The sequence below is a fragment of the Colossoma macropomum genome, unplaced genomic scaffold (assembly GCF_904425465.1).
Source record: "Colossoma macropomum unplaced genomic scaffold, Colossoma_macropomum, whole genome shotgun sequence".
Taxonomy (NCBI): Eukaryota; Metazoa; Chordata; class Actinopteri; order Characiformes; family Serrasalmidae; genus Colossoma; species Colossoma macropomum.
The window spans coordinates 45,231,153-45,251,624 of NW_023494785.1; the positions used below are offsets into that span (position 1 = coordinate 45,231,153).

Here is a 20,472-nt window from a genome sequence, read left to right on the forward strand (position 1 = left end):
TAAATTAGGCAGAAATAAAAATAGACATAAATTAGGCAGAAATAAAAATATACATATAATAGGCAGAAATAGAAATAGACATAAATTAGGCAGAAATAAAAGCAGACATAAATTAGGCAGAAATAAAAATAGACATAAATTAGGCAGAAATAAAAATATACATATAATAGGCAGAAATAGAAATAGACATAAATTAGGTAGAAATAAAAAAAAAATAAAAAAGTAGACAAATTGAAGTAAAGTATGAGATAAATATTAAGGTGCATGTTAAGGTGTGTTATTCTGTTATTCTGCATAACTGTTATTCTATAACTATTTTTCTTATAATCTTATTGTGTAACTGCTTATAATTATTTATTTAGTAACACATATGAAATTAAATTAAAAAAGAAAGGGTTAACAGTTGTGTGAGGACGTTTAATAGAACCGGGTTTCATCCAGAGCAGTGGATGATCGATGTGCTCGGCGCTCTGTTTAGATGCCTTAGTCTGCTTGCGTTAGCTTAGCGGCTGTGTTGTGGCGATGGAGCGCGCTGCGGGGTCACTGCAGGAGCAGGCTCTGAAAAGGAAAGAGAGATTAAAAGCTCTCAAAGAAAGGCAGCTTCAGGTGAGCTCAGTAAAAAGAGCTTTAATTTAATGCTCAACCTGCATCACGGAGTCCTGTAGCTAACGGCTAAAGAGCAGCGCGCAGCAGGGCAGTGGAGCTAGCTTAGCTTAGCTTAGCCTAGCCTAGCCTAGCAGCTCAGTAAACAGATAAACTGATATATTTCTCTCCTCAGATGAGATTTAACTCCACCGGAGTTACAGTTCATGTTATTGGTGTATTTCTGAGGCAGCAGTTTCTCCAGAAGGCGACTTCTGCGTGTCTTTTTTGGCGTCTCGTTCTACAATAAGCAGCTAACTACAGCCGCGTTGATCTTTAAAGGGGCATTCCACCGAATTTCAATGTTTCTGTATAATACTGTCTCGAGGACGTAGACAGAGAGATTCAAAGTGGTTTGGTGTGAAATGGTTCAGATGTCTTTACAGTGGTGGTGATAGGAACCAGGGGTCGCCATGACTACAACACAAATATAGACATTTTATTTACTATCCAGAACCACCAGTGAACCTACACGAGTCTTCTGAGTTTATATGGAATGTTGATGATGGAAAATAGTGGAAAATCTGAAATAATAAGGTTTCTTTGGGGACTATTTTGCCTCACAGCACCCTGCATATTATGTATCCCTCCACCATGAATGGAGTTTAAGTTCTCTAAACTATCATAAAACAGTGTCTCAGTCATCAGGCAGTGAATTCATAACCATATCATGTAGGAACTTTCTGTGAGGGATTCACAGAGTTGGGGAACGGCCTGTAGATGAGTTAGACCAAATGGAGGCAGCCAAACCTCCATGTGCTGTGACATCACAACCACAACTTACTGGCAGTCTGGTGCACTGCATTCGGAGGTCAAGTTTCAAGCCAGAAAAAATTGGGATATTCTAGTCTTCTTGGCTGAGAAACAGGCCTGAACCGTACTCTATAGAAAATAAGCGCAATTTGAGTCGCAGTCGCAATATTAGTTCCAAAAAACGCAATTAGATGTTTTAACCAAATCGTTTAGGCCCAGTACGTATATGAAAAATATCAGATATCGGCTTTGGCTTACAGTTCACATATTGGTGCGTCCGTTAGTTTGCATACTACGTCAAACTCAGTATGGAAATGAGGAAAATTCAACTTTCCATGATATTGACCCTTTAATCTACAGGTACAATGTGAGACTTAAGATGTCTCAGGCTTTTAGTGATCATCAGTTTAGATATTGATGATGATAATGATGATGAGTGCTGAATGTGCTTCAGTAGACCAAAACTGTTTGCACAGTTTCTCATCAGAATTAGAGTAACTCTTGATTACTGTGGCCACATTTGGCTTAGCCAGTTTAATCCAGACCACTTCCTAGATTAAAAAGTACATCTGGTATTTTCTTTTAATACATTTTTGACATTTAGTAGTACATGTGGATCTGCACACACCGTGAACACATAAGCCAGATTCCTTTTTTTCATTAGAATGTCACAGATTTATCTGTGTATTGGTGGACTATTCTCAGTCCAGCAGCGACACTGAGGTGTTTAAAAACTCCAGCAGCACTGCTGTGTCTGATCCACTCAGACCAGCACAGCACACACTAACACACCACCACCACATCAGTGTTACTGCAGTGCTGAGAATGATCCACCACCCAAATAGTACCTGCTCTGTGAGGGTCCATGGGGGTCCTGACCACTGAAGAACAGGGTAAAAGGGGGCTAACAAAGTATCAGAGAAACAGATGGACTACAGTCTGTAACTGTAGAACTACAAAGTGCACCTATATAGTAAGTGGAGCTGATAAAATGGACAATGAGCATAGAAACAAGGAGGTGGTCATGATGCTTTGCCTGATCAGTGTGTGTGTGTATATTTTAAATAGTAGCCAGTAGAGCTGGGCAATATGACAGTGTTTATCGTTATTGTGATAAATTATACCGACAAACCAAACTCTGGCTCTAGAGGGCGCCTTTCGCATTTTTACGCTGAAGAGTCAGCTTGAATTTCGTGGCGCTGTAGCTCCGGTCGGAAGACGCTGAACGAAGAAGAATCGGTTGTTGCTCCGGTGCTGCTGACCATTTTGTGCTGTGAGAAGTTTGAGAGCCCAAATTTTGACAAATGGAGGATCAGACTTATTATTTAGCACAAGAAAAAGTGAGAGAGGGTGAATCCTCACCATCAAAGAGAAAAGTTAAAGAAGCAAAACGAAATTGGGACAGATGACGACTAAAAACCTGACGTCCACCGTAGGTTCTACTACACGCTTGGAAAGGGAGGAGTGAGGGAGGGGGATCAGCTGGGTGCAGTCTGCTATTTAATGATGGCTGATAGTAAATTGGATGCTTACACTGTGATTAATCTTGTATTTCTCCTACGATTAAGCTTTGGATGCACTAATGCGGGTTTCTTTTCAGGGGAGAGAACCGGCAGATGGAGAGCCGGAGAGTAAGAGAGCGCTGGAGGAGGCGGAAGCCGAGAAGCACAGGTAAAACACACCACAAATGCAGTTGATCAGCTAACACATGTATGTTTGTTGTCTCAAGTTTTGCTTCTTTAGTTTGGAAACTGGAGTTGCTAAGCTAGCGATGCTTACAAACACTTAAAGTCAATAGTCACCCAAACCCTTTCTTCAATTACAGCCAATTATTTTAATATATTTGCTTTGTGTTACAATGATAAGCTATGTAAACTCTTTGAAAAATAATTAAAACCTTATTTACTCATTTTAGCTAAAATTGTAACTACATTATTTTCTGCGTAACATCCTGTTTTCCACCGTCAGACTCTGGGGCGTTACGCAACGTCCCTGCGTGGGTTCATAGTGTTAGCATAGTAATACCTGACTGTATGTTCAAGTTAGGAGGCTACAAGTTGCTATTGTCGCCTCAGGTTTGCCTCCTGTGGGCGTGTTCGAGGCTGCTCTCTCAAGAAAATGAGAGAATACATAGGGGTGGGCGATATAGCAAAAACATTATGATACTTCGAGACAGTTTCCTGATGTACGATACGTGTCACGATATTTAGTTTTGAGATTTAATAAGTTGGAACAGACAAAACAGAACCTGCAGTGTCACATATATAAAAAAAGTAATAATAAAAATAATAATTAACACACAACTATAATGATTGTTATTCAGTGTTTTCCAAATGGCACTAGATCCAGTTAAAAAGCACTAATTATGCCCTTGTAATGAAATGTAGTTGCTCATTGTTCTTTAAGTACTGACAACATCCACGATATGCTCAGAAACATGTATTGTGACATAATTTATCATGATGACAAACTATTCCACATATTTTGTGTTCTCAGTGTGAACATAAGTCTTGTTTACTGTAAGAGAGTGAAACGTTGCCTATCGAGTAACAATAAACCTACAAAGATGAGGAACTGAGGCTCTTTATCTTCAGACATGTATGGTGGAGGCTCATTTGTGCTAAAACATATGTTTTTCAGATTAATAGCTGGACGCTGTATTGATTTTTCGGAGTACGCTCTTTTAGCTCTTAGATTCTCTACCCATGTTACCTTGCGTCTTTGGTCGTCTTGTGCGGAGATCGTGCTCAGGAAAGATGTGACTGCGGTTCTCCTGAAAGGCTGCACCTTCTTGGAGAAGTTTTATTCTGTTTTTATAGTCCACTCTGTTCTAAACCACATCGACTTGTTCTGCGGTTTGAGAGTTTTTGGACATGTATTTTGAGGAAATGGTTCGGGTGACTATTGACTTCCACACTTCCCAAATTGGTTGTTGACTGCACTGGTGTCAGAATTAGGCTACAGCCTAACTTATAGGCCGCTAGCGTGTTTGGAAGTTGTATATATGATTTGAAATACTAAACCTCTGTCTCTGCTGGATGAGGGAGCGAATTGAAAGCGAACTGCCTGTTAGAAGGCCACGTTCAGTGTTTATATGCATGAGGCTGTATTTCTGACCCGGGCCAAGGCCTTCGTTTCCACTGGACTTTTTCCATTGTTTATGCTGGGTGTTTATAGTGGAGAGAGCCTTGGCATCACTCCTGTGAAAAAAGGTGCAGTTTTTCTATTCAGACTCTTTATTCTGTCCTGTTATTGGCCTCTGCTCTTATATAGTAAGGTCAGTCTTGTATGAGGCTTTCGTGTGTGCTTGTGGTTTATAGTAAAGGTGGGTGATATGGCAAAATGTAACATCACAATATTTGTTTTTTCTGCCATCTGACAAGTTAATTAAAAATACCATCAAAAATCTAAGCTGCACTAAACCCAATTAAAAAGGACTAATTAAACTCTTTGTAATCAAACGTGCAGCTGGGAAGTGTTTTAAGTACTGACGATATCCACAGTATGCTCAGAAAAGCATATTGAGACATATTGTGATGTAATTTATCACGATAACAGTAAATATTGTCATATTGCCCAATTCTAGCAACAAAAGTATTACATCACAATACATGATGTGCATCACTGCTGTGAAGAAATGAGTCACTACAATGAACCATTCCACTCTGAATGACTGTTTACATCTCAAACACTCAATTATGCAGAAATTTTGGAAGTTGTTGGAGTTTACTGGTTCATTTTGTGACATTGTGTCCATAATTTGCAGTTTGATTCAGTGCTTGTAAAAAAATAATAATAAATAAATTAAGAGTGCAGGCACAGGCCTGTACAGTATGATAAATCATGTCACAATGTGTCACAGTATGCTTTTCTGAGTATAATATGGATATAGTCAGTACTAAAATCACTACCCAACTGCAGGTTTGCTTACAAAGAGAACCTAAGTTAGTGTGTGTTGTGCTGGTACGAGTGGATCAGACACAGCAGTGCTGCTGGAGTTTTTAAACACTGTGTTCACTCACTGTCCACTCTATTAGACACTCCTGCCTTGCACAGTTTGTGTTGGTCATCCTCTAGTCCTTCATCAGTGGTCACAGGACGCTGTTGGCTGGATATTTTTGGTGGGTGGACTATTCTCAGTCCAGCAGTGACACTGAGGTGTTTAAAAACTCCAGCAGCACTGCTGTATCTGATCCACTCGTACCAGCACAACACACACTAACACACCACCACCACGTCAGTGTTACTGCAGTGCTGAGAATGATCCACCACCCAAATAGTACCTGCTCTGTGAGGGTCCATGGGGGTCCTGACCATTGAAGAACAGGGTAAAAGGGGGCTAACAAAGTATCAGAGAAACAGATGGACTACAGTCTGTAACTGTAGAACTACAGAGTGCTCCTATATAGTAAGTGGAGCTGATAAAATGGACAATGAGTGTATAAAGAGAGATTTATATTCATGCTTTATTTATTTATTTATTTATTTTTACTGTTTTCGCTGTTACTACTAGTTATTTAATCCAAACTCATTTTTATTACTTATTATTATGATTAATCCAAAACCAGTCATGATTAATTTTTACATGACCAATTTATCCCTTAAACCGTTCAGCACGAATGGGTGGGGCTAAACTATTGTTGGCAGGTATATGTAATAAGTGCTGTTTTTTGTGACATCACAAAAGCAGTGAATTCAAAGTTATTTCCTTCTGTGGACAGTATGGACTGCGGAGTGAACGGTATGTTGTGAAGTATTGTGACATCACAGAAACAAAGTTCAAAACAGGCTTTTTTGAAGCCATATATCGGCCTTATGGACTAAGTCTAAGACTAAGCGAAACAGGTGAGTTTGTTTTGTAGCCTCAGAATCATGGAAAACGATCTCCTGGAGGGCAGTGTGAGGTCTGTGTTCGGAGTGAAGGTGCAGTCTGGGTTGGAGAGTTTAAAGGAGTGTCTCCTGTGACTAAGCGTGCATCATTAAAATTGCAGCAGAGCTCAGATTGCAAAACAATGGTTTCACAGACAGGTGAAACGCACACCCCACCTATAGACATACCGTCCGCATGGTTTACTACACACTGTACCATTATAATCACGCTTAACTCCTCTACTGTTACAGGCTTAAAGGCAGGGCTCTGCCTCGTTTGTGTAGGTTTAAGAGATCTGGTTAACGTTGGCCGGCATTAGTCACTGCCCCGGCGGATTAGCTCTGTTCAGCTGTGATGCAACAGAGGATGGGCGATTTTACACGCTTCAGCACACGGCGACCGCCTGGGATACCACAGCGCACTGTGAGTTTGCGTGGTCTGCCGCTTTGTGGCTGAGCTGTTGCTGCTCTTAGATGCTTCCATTTAATATTAATAGCACTTACAGCTGTCCGGGGCAGCTCTAGCAGGGCAGAAATTTGTGCAGACTTGTGGCAGAGGTGTCATCCCATGACAGCGCAATGTTTAAAGTCACTGAGCTCGTCAGTACGACCCTCTACTGCCAGTGCTTGTCTGTTGAGACTGCAAGGCTATGGCTGCGTCCCAATTGTGTACTACACACTAGTACTATACAGTATATACTGCGTGCTGATCTTAATAGTATGAGCTCGACAGGTTAGTACACAAAATATTAACATACTACACCATTCTCACTAACAGGAAGTGACGAACTGTTGCTATGACAACGCACATCATAGCAAGCTAGACTCTGAAGGCTGGCTAACAAATTAACGCGTTCACAAACAAATTTTTTACAGAAACGTTAATAAATGAAAACATTTGTTTTTTTACAGAATGTTTTACAAATTTGGGATGAGTTCACATTTATACACCATTTCTGGTGCTGCTACCATCGCAGCTGCTCTCGCGTCGCCGTCTGACGTTTTTTCAGAATTTTCCAGACGTGAGAAGCTCCATCGTCCATCGTTACTATACTCAAAAATCGACTGGTTCTAAGTATGCATTGTGGATTTTTGAGTATACTCAACTTTGACACTTGTGACTATACTACATACTGAAACACTAGTTAGTATTAGTATTAAGTGCGCAATTGGGACGCAGCGTTAGCGCTTACACCTGTTAGCAATGGCTGTGTCTGAAACACCTGACCCCAATAATTAGAAGGGGCGTCCACATACTATTGGCCATATAGTGTATAAAATCTTGTGTTCACTGGTGGTTCTGGATAGTAAATAAAATGTCTATATCTGTGTTGTAGTCATGGCGACCCCTGGTTCCTATCACCACCACTGTAAAGACATCTGAACCATTTCACACCAAACCTCTCTGAATCACTCTGATTACATCTCACACACTGAATCATGGGGGGAATTCTGGAAAACTGGTGGAGTTTGCTGGTGCATTTTGTGACGTTTCGGCCACGCTCAGCAGTTCGTTTCGGGTCAACGCTCTCTTGTAAACTCTGGGCTGTTTTTTAACTGAAGAAAAATTTCTAGTATGTGCAAACGCGCTTTTCCAATAAAGCCTGACTCTAAAATAAAACTCCTCCTGATGCTGTGTGACTCTGGTATGCCACTCATTGTCTTTCCTTTTTGTGTAGGCCGTCTGAAAGGCAGGGTGAGGTAAGAAAGATGGTGTTTATTCACGCAGACGGCAGCGGTGACGGTCTGAGATTATAGACGTCATTCGGAAAAGACATGGAACAGGTTCAGCCTTCGGAAATGACTCGGCCTCTTAACCGAGGCGGTAATGATTTAATGCAGAGCTGAGAAATAGTGAACTCTCCTCAGAACCCCTGTCACTTTCTCTCCATCATAGGACCCACTGTCAATGATCAGAACTACACACTTGGCTCTTCAGGGGTTGTTTAGTAAAGAAAATGGTTCTGTATAGAACCCAGAACACTCAAAGAGCCTGTTGTATGATTAAAGGGTTCTTTGCATCCTGGCTCTAAATATGAGAATAGAGCCCTATTATTTGAGCATATTACCGCCTCCGCTCTCTTCTGCTCTCAGGAGTACTGTTTTGGTCTTATCCGTCATTCTCGCTCCTCTGTGTTTGTTTGGGGGAAAAAAGGATCAGCTGATTTGCCCTGAGCCTCAGATGCACAGTTAAAGGGCTCATATCCTCAATTTTGTTTCATTATTATGTTCTGAGCTCCACTTATGACGTCTTTGTGGGTTTGTGTTTCTGAAAGAGTCATATTTCATTTTTACATGATCGTTTTACATCCTCTCTTTATCCAGGCTGTTTTTGTTGCTCTGCGTTTAAGACTGATATATGTAAATGAGCTCTGTTCTGACTGGCTGCTCTGTATAGTGACTTAGTCGGAAAGCAGTTAGGGCTGAAACACTCCTTATAACTTCACTGTGAATGGGCAGGACTGAACTGCTGTAGACTGAATGGTGGGGCTAAACTGCTGTAGACTGAATGGTGGAGCTAAACTGCTGTAGACTGAATGGTGGAGCTAAACTGCTGTAGCTGAATGGTGGGGCTAAACTGCTGTAGACTGAATGGTGGGGCTAAACTGCTGTAGACTGAATGGTGGAGCTAAACTGCTGTAGACTGAATGGTGGGGCTAAACTGCTGTAGCTGAATGGTGGGGCTAAACTGCTGTAGCTGAATGGTGGGGCTAAACTGCTGTAGACTGAATGGGTGGAGCTAAACTGCTGTAGCTGAATGGTGGGGCTAAACTGCTGTAGCTGAATGGTGGGGCTAAACTGCTGTAGCTGAATGGTGGGGCTAAACTGCTGTAGCTGAATGGTGGGGCTAAACTGCTGTAGGCTGAGTAGATGGATATATGTAAATGTGCAGGTTTTTGTGGCATCACAAAACACCGAATTCAAAACTATATTTCCATATTTGGGCTGTGGAGTGAAAGTTTTGAAATTTCGGTTTTCGATTATATGGCCCTTTAAACTACAAATGCAAGCTGTAACTGTGCCTTTGAGACTGATATATGTAAATGACCTCTGTTCTGATTGGCTGCCCTGTATTGCTCATTCAAGCTGTGCGGAAACACTCCTTATAACTTTCGCATAAACAGGTCGGATTAATCTGCTGTAGGCTATATTAGTGGATATCGCTGCTGTTGGAAGAAAATCTCGTATCTCCAAAATGGTAACTTTACAGGAGAGAGAAAAAACCTACTGTACTTTTAATGTAAGTCAATGGAACCAGACATTCTTCCAAGTAATTTTGGGCCGTTTGTTTTGGTCCATTCATCATGAAATTTACAGACAATGTAAAGGACAACAGGTATTTTCAAATTATGTCAAAAACTGAAAATCGACTAAAATGGAGATATGAGCTTTTGTTCCGACAGCAGTGATACGCATATATATGTAATGTGGTGTTTTTTGTAACATCACTCAAATTCAAAAATCAGTTAAAACAATGTATTTCCATAAGTGCTCTGTATGCACTGGGAGTACATTTTGAACTACTGTTTACATATTACTTAAAGCTCTGTTTTGAAAAAGTGGAGAAAATGAGTTTAGGGGCCCTTTAATCTACAGGTACAGGATGTTACCGTGCCTTTAAGACTGATTTATGTAAATGAGATCTGTTCTGATTTGCTGCCCTGTGTTGTGTCCACAGTACAAATTCAAAAAGCATAAAAGCACTCCTTATAACTTCAGCGTGAAGGGGCGGGGCTAAGGTGCTGTAGGGTGAACAGGTGGGTGTATATAAATGTGTTGGGTTTTTTTGTGACATCACAAGGACATTAAAGGCACAATGGGCTGTTTCTGCAGCTTTGTTTCCATAAATGGACTGGAGAGTGAACAGTGTGTTCTTGAAGCTTTTAACAGTGCTACATCAAGCGCTTGATTTGGGGTGATACAGGCCCTTTAACACCGAAGGCTGTGAGTGGAGCTCAGCCGCTCTGGTTTGGCTGTTGACATTCCAGCAGTGCTGGGTTGTTTGTCTGCTGCGCTGCAGATGAAGAATGACCATGGAGCTGTATTGTTTCAGCAGGTGGTCAGGAAGTTTCACCAGGAAAGCTCAGGATGGGAGGAGTTCCAGCCTTTTGTCTCAGTTTCTCTCTCGAGTGTTTTTCCTTGGCTGCTGTTGTTTGGGGTCAGTCTCTGCTGGACTGGACGTTCTGCTGGGCCTGTTTGGCTGTGAAAGAGTATATTATGCTGGTGCTCACGATGTTCTGCTAGTGGAAAGAGTCTTGGTGTGAAAATTGGCTTAGTCTGATGGTTCTCCATCCATGTGCGATATACACTGATCAGGCGTAACATTCTGACCACCTCCTTGTTTCTACGCTCATTGTCCATTTTATCAGCTCCACTTACTATATAGGTGCACTTTGTAGTTCTACAGTTACAGACTGTAGTCCATCTGTTTCTCTGATACTTTGTTAGCCCCCTTTTACCCTGTTCTTCAGTGGTCAGGACCCCCATGGACCCTCACAGAGCAGGTACTGTTTGGGTGGTGGATCATTCTCAGCACTGCAGTAACACTGACGTGGTGGTGGTGTGTTAGTGTTAGTTTCCTCTGTGACTGATCAGATGTCTGAAAAAAATAAATATCGTCATATATAAATATATATATTGTTAAAATTTCTTAAGGTATTGCGATATTATATTTTTGCTGTATCGCCCACCTTTATAATCAGTGCCTCTAGAACACCAAACACCTGCATACATCATAACCGGGACAGACCAATTATAGACGATGAGAACCTTTAAACAACCACAAACAGTGTACAGTGACTGTACACTCTTAAAAAGATGGTTCTTTAGTAAATACAGTGATTCTATACAGAAACATGAACTCTCAGAGGACTGTATGCATGCTTAAATGGTTCTCTGCATGGTGAAATGGTTCTTCAGACTGATGGAAAATGTGCTGAATATGGTTCCATATGGCACCAAAAAGGGTTCTGCTATTACTGCAACGTCAAGCTTGTAACAGTAGAAGAACACTATTTGTTACTATGTAGAACCATTTTAAAAAAGGTTCTTTATAGAACCATCTACAGCACATTCTCCATCAATCTAAAGAACCATTTCACCATGCAAAGAACCATTTAATCATGCAAAGTGTTCTCTGAGTGTTCATGGTTCTAAGTAGAACCACTGTCTTTACGAAAGAACCCTTTGAAGAACCTTCTTTTTAACTGCTGCATCATCACTGGTTTCCTTCGTAACTCATTCAGAACTGCTGAACTTTTGTACAGGTATGTATTGGATGAATATCTAATAGAATTCATTTGATTTTTTAATTACATGTAATTGTCATATTTTGATTCACAGTCAATAATTATTATAATGATAAATTAAGTGATAATAATTCACTATTTAGCCAGATGGTGTGATTGATTTCTTCACATTTTGTAGTTCTTTACATCTGTAATGTCAGATGAAGACATTAACAAATTAAATAGCTTAATTTTGCTTAAAAAAATTTTACTCCTCATTTTCCCTTTTTAAAAGGGAAATTCCACCTACTTTTCAAAAATACCATAAAATGAATTGGTAAGATGCAAACAAAGTTAAGATGTAAATAAAGTTCTGGTTAGTAAATAAAATGTCTATATTTGTGTTGTAGTCATGGCAACCCCTGGTTCCTATCACCACCACTGTAAAGACATCTGAACCATTTCAAACCAAACCACTCTGAATCACTGAATTATGGGTCAAATTTTGGTGGAATTCCCCTTTGAATGTGGCACTTCTGTTTCGCTGGTGTATTTTATCTATCCAACTCGTCAAATCTCTGAAAAATCAAATATCACGTGTCATAAAAGCCATAAAGTAATGTGATGTTTATAGATTTGCCAGCCTTAGTTGTTCCCTGTCTTCATTCTGGTGGTAGAACTTCACCATCAAAGGCCTGACGGTGCTGATGCTGCTTTAATGAGTGAGTAGTGAACTGTTTCCTTGATGTGTGGAGGGGTGTTGATGGATGTAGCCCCCCAAAGCCCCTCACTAATCATCACCGAATCAGCACATGCCTCTGGAGAGCATCACTGAGGAGTCTGCTCCTGCACTGTTAATCCTCTGAAGTGGGGGAGAAACAGAACTCATCTCTCCCTGAAGGTTTTCTGAGGGGTTGTAATTTGCGAAGACGTTAACGGAGGGTCTCTGCCGGAGTGGCGGCTGACAGATGACATAATTGGGCATGTAGGACCCCCCCCCCACCCCCACCCCCCATGCAGTCAGCTGGGAGCCCTGATTCAGTTTGTAGAACAGGTGCTACATGCTAATTAGCTGGTGAGCAGATGAAGAAGGAAGGCTTTGTACTCTGGCCTGCTGAAAACAGTCTCCACCTCAGTCCAGTCAGGCACATTTATTAGCCTTGCTGTCCAGTCTCTGTAGGGAAGTAGGTAGGCTTGCACTGCCCCCTACTGGAGAGGAGCTGTACTGCTAATGAGATGTAACTCCAGTCATTAGAATGACTCGGCTCCTGTTATTTTGTAAGAAATCATTGTTATCATTATTATGTCTTGTTTTGTATCTGTACTCCAGGAATTCCAATGTTTGTTTCAAAATTTACCCATAATTCACTGTGTGAGATGTAAACAGAGAGATTCAGAGTGGTTTGGTATGAAATGGTTCAGATGTCTTTACAGTGGTGGTGATAGGAACCAGGGGTCGCCATGAGTACAACACAGATATAGACATTTTATTTACTATCCAGAACCACCAGTGAACCTACACGAGTCTTCTGAGTCTATATGGAATGTTGATGATGGAAAACAGTGGAAAATCTGAAATAATAAGTTTCTTTGGGGACTATTTTGCCTCACAGCGCCCTGCATGTATCCCTCCACCATGAATGGAGTTTAAGTTCTCTAAACTATCATAAAACAGTGTCTCAGTCATCAGGCAGTGAATTCATAACCATTTCATGTAGGAACTTTCTGTGAGGATTTTAGGATGTTTGCTGCATCTCTTGTACTTGAAGTAGTGACCAGCTAACTGTCCAGTTACTTTTGGTCATCTGACATGGAAAGGCTGTTCATAAAAAGGCCTCACACAGTGTGGTTGCCAGATGAAAGCTGATGTTTTCAGTCTAATGAGCTGAAATGTGACAACAAAAGCTACAGTCGTCATACAGTTACTGTGCAATGTTGCTGATTATAAAATGCATATGATAACATGAGATAAACTGCAGTGTGTGTGTTTGTGTTTGTGTAGAGACCTGAAACTGAGGAACTACACTCCAGAAGATGAAGAGCTGAAGGAAAGGCAGGTGCCCAAAGCTAAACCTGCTTCAGGTGAGAACTCAGTCTCCTCCACCTGCTCAGTAGATCTGAACAGCACAGCTCAGTACACTCACTGCTTCACTTCTCAACTCATTAAAGCAGTTTGTGTGTTACAGTGACGGTTAAGGGAGGTTGAGTTTGACCTGACGTCACTAACATACAGCGTACAGTGGCTTATTGCCTTATAATAATATAAGATATTAATAAGATAAAATGGACAACGAGCGTAGAAACAAGGAATGCGAATGAGTTGGTTTTTGTGACATCACAAAGATGAAAAATTTTAAATGTACTGCTTTTGCAGTTTAGCTTCCATATATGGACTGTATGAGTGAACCGAGGAGAGTGATCAGTATCTGTTTTATAAAAAACAGTGAGAGTAAGAATACCATTCTTAGCTAGATAGCGTTAGCATTAGCATTAGCACTGGTTAATGCTGTTCAAAGTGCTCTTGTTCTTGTTTCTGAGCCTCAGTGTTGATATGAGCCTGATATGATTTCTGATCCTGTGTTTATCTCTGCAGTGGAGGATAAAGTTAAAGACCAGCTGGAGGCCGCAAACCCCGAGCCAGTCATAGAGGAAGTGGTGAGTTATTAAGTTTTACAGCTTAGCCGTCGCTATGGCAAAACCTGCTCTTACACACTGAATAAAGAAAATAATTTATTTTATTTTTAAAGGATCTGGCCAATCTCGCTCCGAGGAAACCAGACTGGTAAGAAGCTTGAACAGCCACTCTCACCGTGTACAGTGATCTCTTATATAGGGCTGGGCGATATGACAATATATATCACATTAAATTATGTCACAATACAATTCAGTTTGCTTTTCTGATCATATTGTATATATCATCAGTAGTTGTAGACACTGACCAACTGCATGTTACATTATAAAGAGAGCAAAATTAGTCCTGTTTAACTGGATTTAGTGCCAAATATTAAATACAAATCAGTTTTGGTAGCATTTTTTAAAACTGTAGGTCTTTTTTCTCTGTTACAACTGATCAGATATCTAAAAAAAAATAATATTGTGACATATTGTGTATTGTGGAAATATCTTGAAATATTATATTGTTTTATTAAATATATATATTATATTTTGCCATATCGCCCAGCTCTACTCTGAAATGTCACAGTACACTGTAATGGTGTCCTTTTAATGATTTAACTTTTGATTTCCTGGCAGGGATCTGAAGAGGGACGTGGCTAAAAAACTGGAGAAGCTGGAGAAGAGAACGCAGAAAGCCATCGCAGAACTTATTCGTGAGTGTGGCAATAAATTTACGTTTATCAGACACAGAATTTGTCACTTTTATTATAAAATGGATCATTTCGGTCCTAAAATCTGATCCACGTTTGAAGCTGTTGTAAAACGCTTGATACATGCACACATACAACAAATTACGTATTAGTTAAATTCACTAAAAAAACATGGTGCTGTTAGTGGACTGTTAACCTGCGAACATGGAGCCCTGAGTGCACTCATAGATGAAGTAGTGTTTTTCAAAATTATTTATTTATTTACCTTTTCATATATTAATGACACCTGCTGTGGTGATATTTTCCCCTTTAATTCATTATTTAATTCATTAAAATTTTGCCATATGCCATAGCAGGTTTGTAGCAACACTCTAGCAGCTGTACTAGCAACATCCTAGCAACCATCTGGGATACCAAAGCAACCACTTAGTAATGCCACAGCAACCACCTGGTATACTGTAGCAAAGACCTAATAACACCCTAGCAACCACCTGGGGTACCATAGCAACCACTTTGCAACACCTGAGCAACCACTTTGGAAGCCATAGTGAGGTTGTAGCAACACCCTAGTGACTGCCTAGTAACACCCTAGCAACCACCTGGGCTACCATAGCAACCACCTAGCAACACGCTGGTAATCACATGGAATATAATAGCAACCACCTAGCAACACCTCAGCAACCACTTTGGATGCCATAGTGAGGTTGTAGCGACTGCCTAGCAGCACCTTAGCAGCCATCTGGGATACCATAGTAACCACCTAGTAACATCCTAGCAATCACTTGGGATACCATAGCAACTGCCTAGCAGCACCCTAGCAACCACCTGGGACACCATAGCAACTGCCTAGCAGCACCCTAGCAACCACCTGGGATACCATGGCAACTGCCTAACAGCACCCTAGAAACCACCTGGGATACCATGGCAACTGCCTAGCAGCACCCTAGCAACTACTTGGGATACCATGGCAACTGCCTAGCAGCACCCTAGCAACCGCCTAGTAACAGACTAGCAACTACCTCAGATACCAGAGCAATCGCCTAGCAACAACATGGAATAACGTAGCAACCAACTAGTAACATCTTAGCAAGCTTAAGATGCAGAATCACTGCATTTTCTTCAGAAAAACATTCTCTAGTTGACTAACATTTAAAAATCTCCCCCTTCAGTGCGACGCGTTTCTGCGCCTCATGCTGTGTTAAGGTGTTTACGTCTGCGTGTGACTGACTCGCTGAAACAGCTGCCTTAATCTACTGTAACAGCACTAATGAACTGCTGTAATGAGGGTCGCCGTGTTTTGAGGGTAATTGCTCTGTGCTTTCCTAAAGCCCCCGAGATTTGACAGCTCTTGATGACATCATGGATACAGTCCCCCTCTCTTTGTGGCCTCCGCCGGCCCAGAATAGAACCGTCCGTGACCGATATGTTTCACCGCCCTCCGCTCTGGCCTTTCAGCTGCTCCACTGACCCAGTTAGGCAGAGGGGAGCCGTCTGCTGCGCTCAGAGACTACATTCACACTTTACCCTCGTTTTTTATTCAGATATGTTTGAATTTTCTAAATAGAGATACATATAAAATAGGATACATAACTGCAGTAAATGGGAAAGTTATATATGTAATGTTGTCTCCTGCGTCCACAAGAGGGCGCTCAGCTTAAGCAGTCAAGCATCTCCAAACACTCACATTGAAATTACTTTAAAAATAAAATTAAAACTACTGCGACACCTCCAGTGCTTCTATAAAACTGCAAATGTGATAAAACACTCTAGTGTCCAATACAGAATCTGTTATTACTAATAATAATTACCAAGCTAGTAGTTAATTAGCACTAGGCTCTGGTTGATGTGCATCTTTAATAATGTTTTCTAATAACGTGCCACGTTTAATTACTTTGTAATGAGATAATGAAGCCATAACCGATCCTGCAAAGGCAGTAAAACTTGTTTTGGAGGGAAAATGAGGAGTTTAAATCTCATTTTTAAAAAGATTTAACCAACATATTTGAGTGTATTACCTTTGTTTATTTGATTCGTCGCTGTAGCGGAAATAAAACTGAAATCTAATGTCTGAGATTTCCTGCTGCGTTATTAGCACCTCGTCCCAAACTGCATACTAGCTCACTAAATAGTGTGTAAAAATATCCCATTCGAAGTGCACTCATTAGTGCAGTAGGTGAAGTACAGAGGTGTTTTGGTTTGGGACGCAGCGATAAATCAGAGAGAGGCTGATCGTTAGCTGCTCATCTCCAAACAAGTTTAAGGTATTTTCTGATTTGGTGCCTGATTATTTTAGGTGGAACAGCAAATTAAAAAAAGAAGATGGTGAATAAGAAGATAACTCCAGCTTAATTGTGTTTATTATTTAAAAATAATATTTAAGAATATTGGCAGTTTTGGTTTCCATTTTTATCAGTCTTTATAAAATCTCACTCACCTGAATTTTCTGAGAGGTTTGCAGGTGATACGGATCCACCAGTCTAGCTGATCTTCTCCTCATAGTGTTGAGATGCATCTGAAGTGTCCACATACACCGATCAGGCATAACATTCTGACCACCTCCTTGTTTCTACGCTCATTGTCCATTTTATCAGCTCCACTTACTATATAGGTGCACTTTGTAGTTCTACAGTTACAGACTGTAGTCCATCTGTTTCTCTGATACTTTGTTAGCCCCCTTTTACCCTGTTCTTCAGTGGTCAGGACCCCCATGGACCCTCACAGAGCAGGTACTATTTGGGTGGTGGGTCATTCTCAGCACTGCAGTAACACTGACGTGGTGGTGGTGGTGTGTTAGTGTGTGTTGTGCTGGTCTGAGTGGATCAGACACAGCAGTGCTGCTGGAGTGTTTAAACACCTCAGTGTCACTGCTGGACTGAGAATAGTCCACCAAAAACATCCAGCCAACAGTGTCCTGTGGGCAGCGTCCTGTGACCACTGATGAAGGACTAGAGGATGACCAACACAAACTGTGCAGCAGCAGATGAGCTATCATCTCTGACTTTACATCTACAAGGTGGACCGACAAGGTCTAATAGAGTGGGCAGTGAGTGGACACAGTGTTTAAAAACTGTCTGATCCACTCGCACCAGTACAACACACACAACTGACCACTGTAGAACAGGGTAAAAGGGGGCTAACAAAGTATCAGAGAAACAGATGGACTACAGTCTGTAACTGTAGAACTACAAAGTGCACCTATATAGTAAGTGGAGCTGATAAAATGAGAGCGTAGAAACAATGATGTCATAATGTTATGGATGATCGGTTTGCCTTTTCATGTATTCATGGTCATTCTGGTCTGTGTTGTTGGTGTTTATCCTCCTGCAGGGCTGTATCTGCAGTAACGGTGATGAGACGAGCGCAGTCAGAGTTACAGCTCACCTAGACACAGAGACGCGCTCTTCTTAATGACCCAGTACAGTGCTATGAACATCTTCAGGCCAGACTCAGCCAATCAGCTTTTAAAGTCCATGTAAAGTGAATTGTAAAAGTTGTAAATTGTTTCTAAACACTTTATACATATTAGACAATAATTGCTGAAAACCTGAAAATACTGTGAACTATGCAGTACTGAATTGCGGACCATTAAACTGTTTTTCATTGTTTTTGTGTTCAGGATTTTATGGGTGGGCCTGAAATCATAATTATCATGACCCCTCCCCTAACACTATACCAGTATGAAAACTACAGCGTATTAGAATCAGTGTTTTTCCCACACAGTCACAGAATGTTCTGTTCTGTTTTGTTCTGTGTTATTCATCTTTACTTTTAGGCTATGCTAATCAGTAATACCTGTTGCTAAGTTGCGTAAATGGGAGAGAAAAATGGCCGCTCTGTTGCAGACTGAGAGGAACGAGGTTGATTCTCGGGTAGGTCAGTGTCCTCTGGCTCTAGTAGCTCAAACATGTATGGTGGTTAAAGTCCAGTACAGCTGCTGAGTGGAGCCTCCATTCAGGTCATAGTGGTACTTAACACTTGAGTGAGGCTGCACTGTCAGCTGAAGCTCTGCTAGCAGCTTCATTTCAGTCCAAGAGAGGCTTTGCACTGATATTCTCTAATGTCTCTCCATAAACGGACCTGTCCTATTTTTCTCGCTCTCGCTCCCTTTATTTGAGTCCCTGAGCGACATTTGCCTGAGTTGCCTCATGGGAGCCACCAGAGCTGCTTGTGTCACCACCAGAGTTTCAGACCTCACCCTCATGAAATGACCCTCCTGCTGCTGCATAAACTCAGTTTATCTAATTAACCGTTGCTCCACCTGTTTTTCCCCGTTTTGTATTCTAATAATTTATTCTAACACTGTTTGCTATCTGGTGTGGTCCAGAGGAGGATGGGTTCCCCTTTTGAGTCTTGGTTCCTCTCGAGGTTTCTTCCTCTCGCTCTTAGGGAATGTTTTTTTTTCTTTCTTTTGGCGACGCTCATGAGGGCTCTGACCCGGATTTTTCTGTAAAGCTGCTTTGTGACAACACCTGTTGTAAAAAGCACTATATAAATAAACTTTGACTGACTTGACTTGACTTTGCTGCCCAACCAAGCTAACGGATATGCTAACATTAGTACGAAGGCTGATGTTGGCTTCCTGTTCACCAGCTTCTTGTTTACGTTTTCCCGTTCCACCTTAAATGGCGCAGCAGTTACATTCTGTCGAACACGAAGCTCAAGAAAGGCTGCACCTTTTCCTGAGAGTGGGCGTGGCTTCAGTGCCTTCAGGGACACACCCCCATCATTTCAGAGCAAAGAACTGCTTATTTTTCAAATTTTGAAACCTAATTTTATACACTTACCGATTTCTTTAATCTTTAAATCTTGGCTGAGAAATTAATAACACATTTTTCTAAAAACACATTTATTACTGATTTACACAGACTTTAACCTGACAGGCCTGGACAGGGAGTGTTTCACTGGGCGTCTTCTCAGGTGTTTGTGTTTTGTTTGTACAGGTGAGCGTCTGAAGGGCAGTGAAGAGGAGCTGGCCGGAGCTGTTGGAGCGGTAGCTGTGGAGGAAGGAGATTCAGACTGAGCCAATCCATATGGATCTCTTCTGGAAGATCACACTAGCTGCTAACTTCAGCATATCAGCTAAAGTGACTTGTCCAGACTCCGCCCACAGTAAAGATCCCATCAAACCTAATGAGAAACTGTAGAACAGACTCAGTTTATATCACAATACCTACATTTAGAGTCGGTTATTCATTCAGCCTAATGAGAAACTGTAGAACAGACTAAGTTTATATCACAATACCTACATTTAGAGTCGGTTATTCATTCAGCCTAATGAGAAACTGTAGAACAGACTCAGTTTATATCACAATACCTACATTTAGAGTCGGTTATTCATTCAGCCTAATGAGAAACTGTAGAACAGACTCAGTTTATATCACAATACCTACATTTAGAGTCGGTTATAACTGCAGTTTATATAACTATACCTATATTTAGGTTGAATGGAATTTTTGCAGTGTTCTGTAAAGCTTGTTCAAACCCACAGCAGGTGCTATGAAAGAACCCATTTGTGGGCGGAGCCTGGAGAGGGGAATTTTATTGCTGAGCGTCAGCATTCAGAGCTGAACAGGTTGTGGGTTTGCTGTGTGAAAGAAAGCGAGTCTTTTTTGTTCTTTTATGCTTTTCCATTAAATGAAAACATATTTTTTTAT

General features: G+C 41.1%; 1 protein-coding gene across 1 annotated transcript; it reads left to right on the forward strand.

Moving 5' to 3' along the window:
* Positions 1-463: 463 nt before the first annotated feature.
* Positions 464-20,471, forward strand: ccdc12 (coiled-coil domain containing 12). The gene is made up of 7 exons (XM_036596542.1): positions 464-606; positions 2,996-3,066; positions 13,495-13,574; positions 14,086-14,147; positions 14,240-14,274; positions 14,745-14,821; positions 19,759-20,471. The coding sequence occupies exons 1-7, from the start codon at positions 523-525 to the stop codon at positions 19,836-19,838; spliced, it is 489 nt and encodes a 162-aa protein (XP_036452435.1). The 5' UTR covers positions 464-522; the 3' UTR covers positions 19,839-20,471.
* Position 20,472: the final 1 nt, after the last annotated feature.

What these genes read in the sequence shown, in the direction of transcription:
- ccdc12 (XM_036596542.1), top strand. Translation starts at nt 523, where the DNA reads ATGGAGCGCGCTGCGGGGTCACTGCAGGAGCAGGCTCTGAAAAGGAAA. An exon ending in CAAAGCTAAACCTGCTTCAG is followed by an intron (nt 13,575 to 14,085) that starts GTGAGAACTCAG and finishes TTATCTCTGCAG; the next exon opens with TGGAGGATAAAGTTAAAGAC. An exon ending in GCTCCGAGGAAACCAGACTG is followed by an intron (nt 14,275 to 14,744) that starts GTAAGAAGCTTG and finishes ATTTCCTGGCAG; the next exon opens with GGATCTGAAGAGGGACGTGG.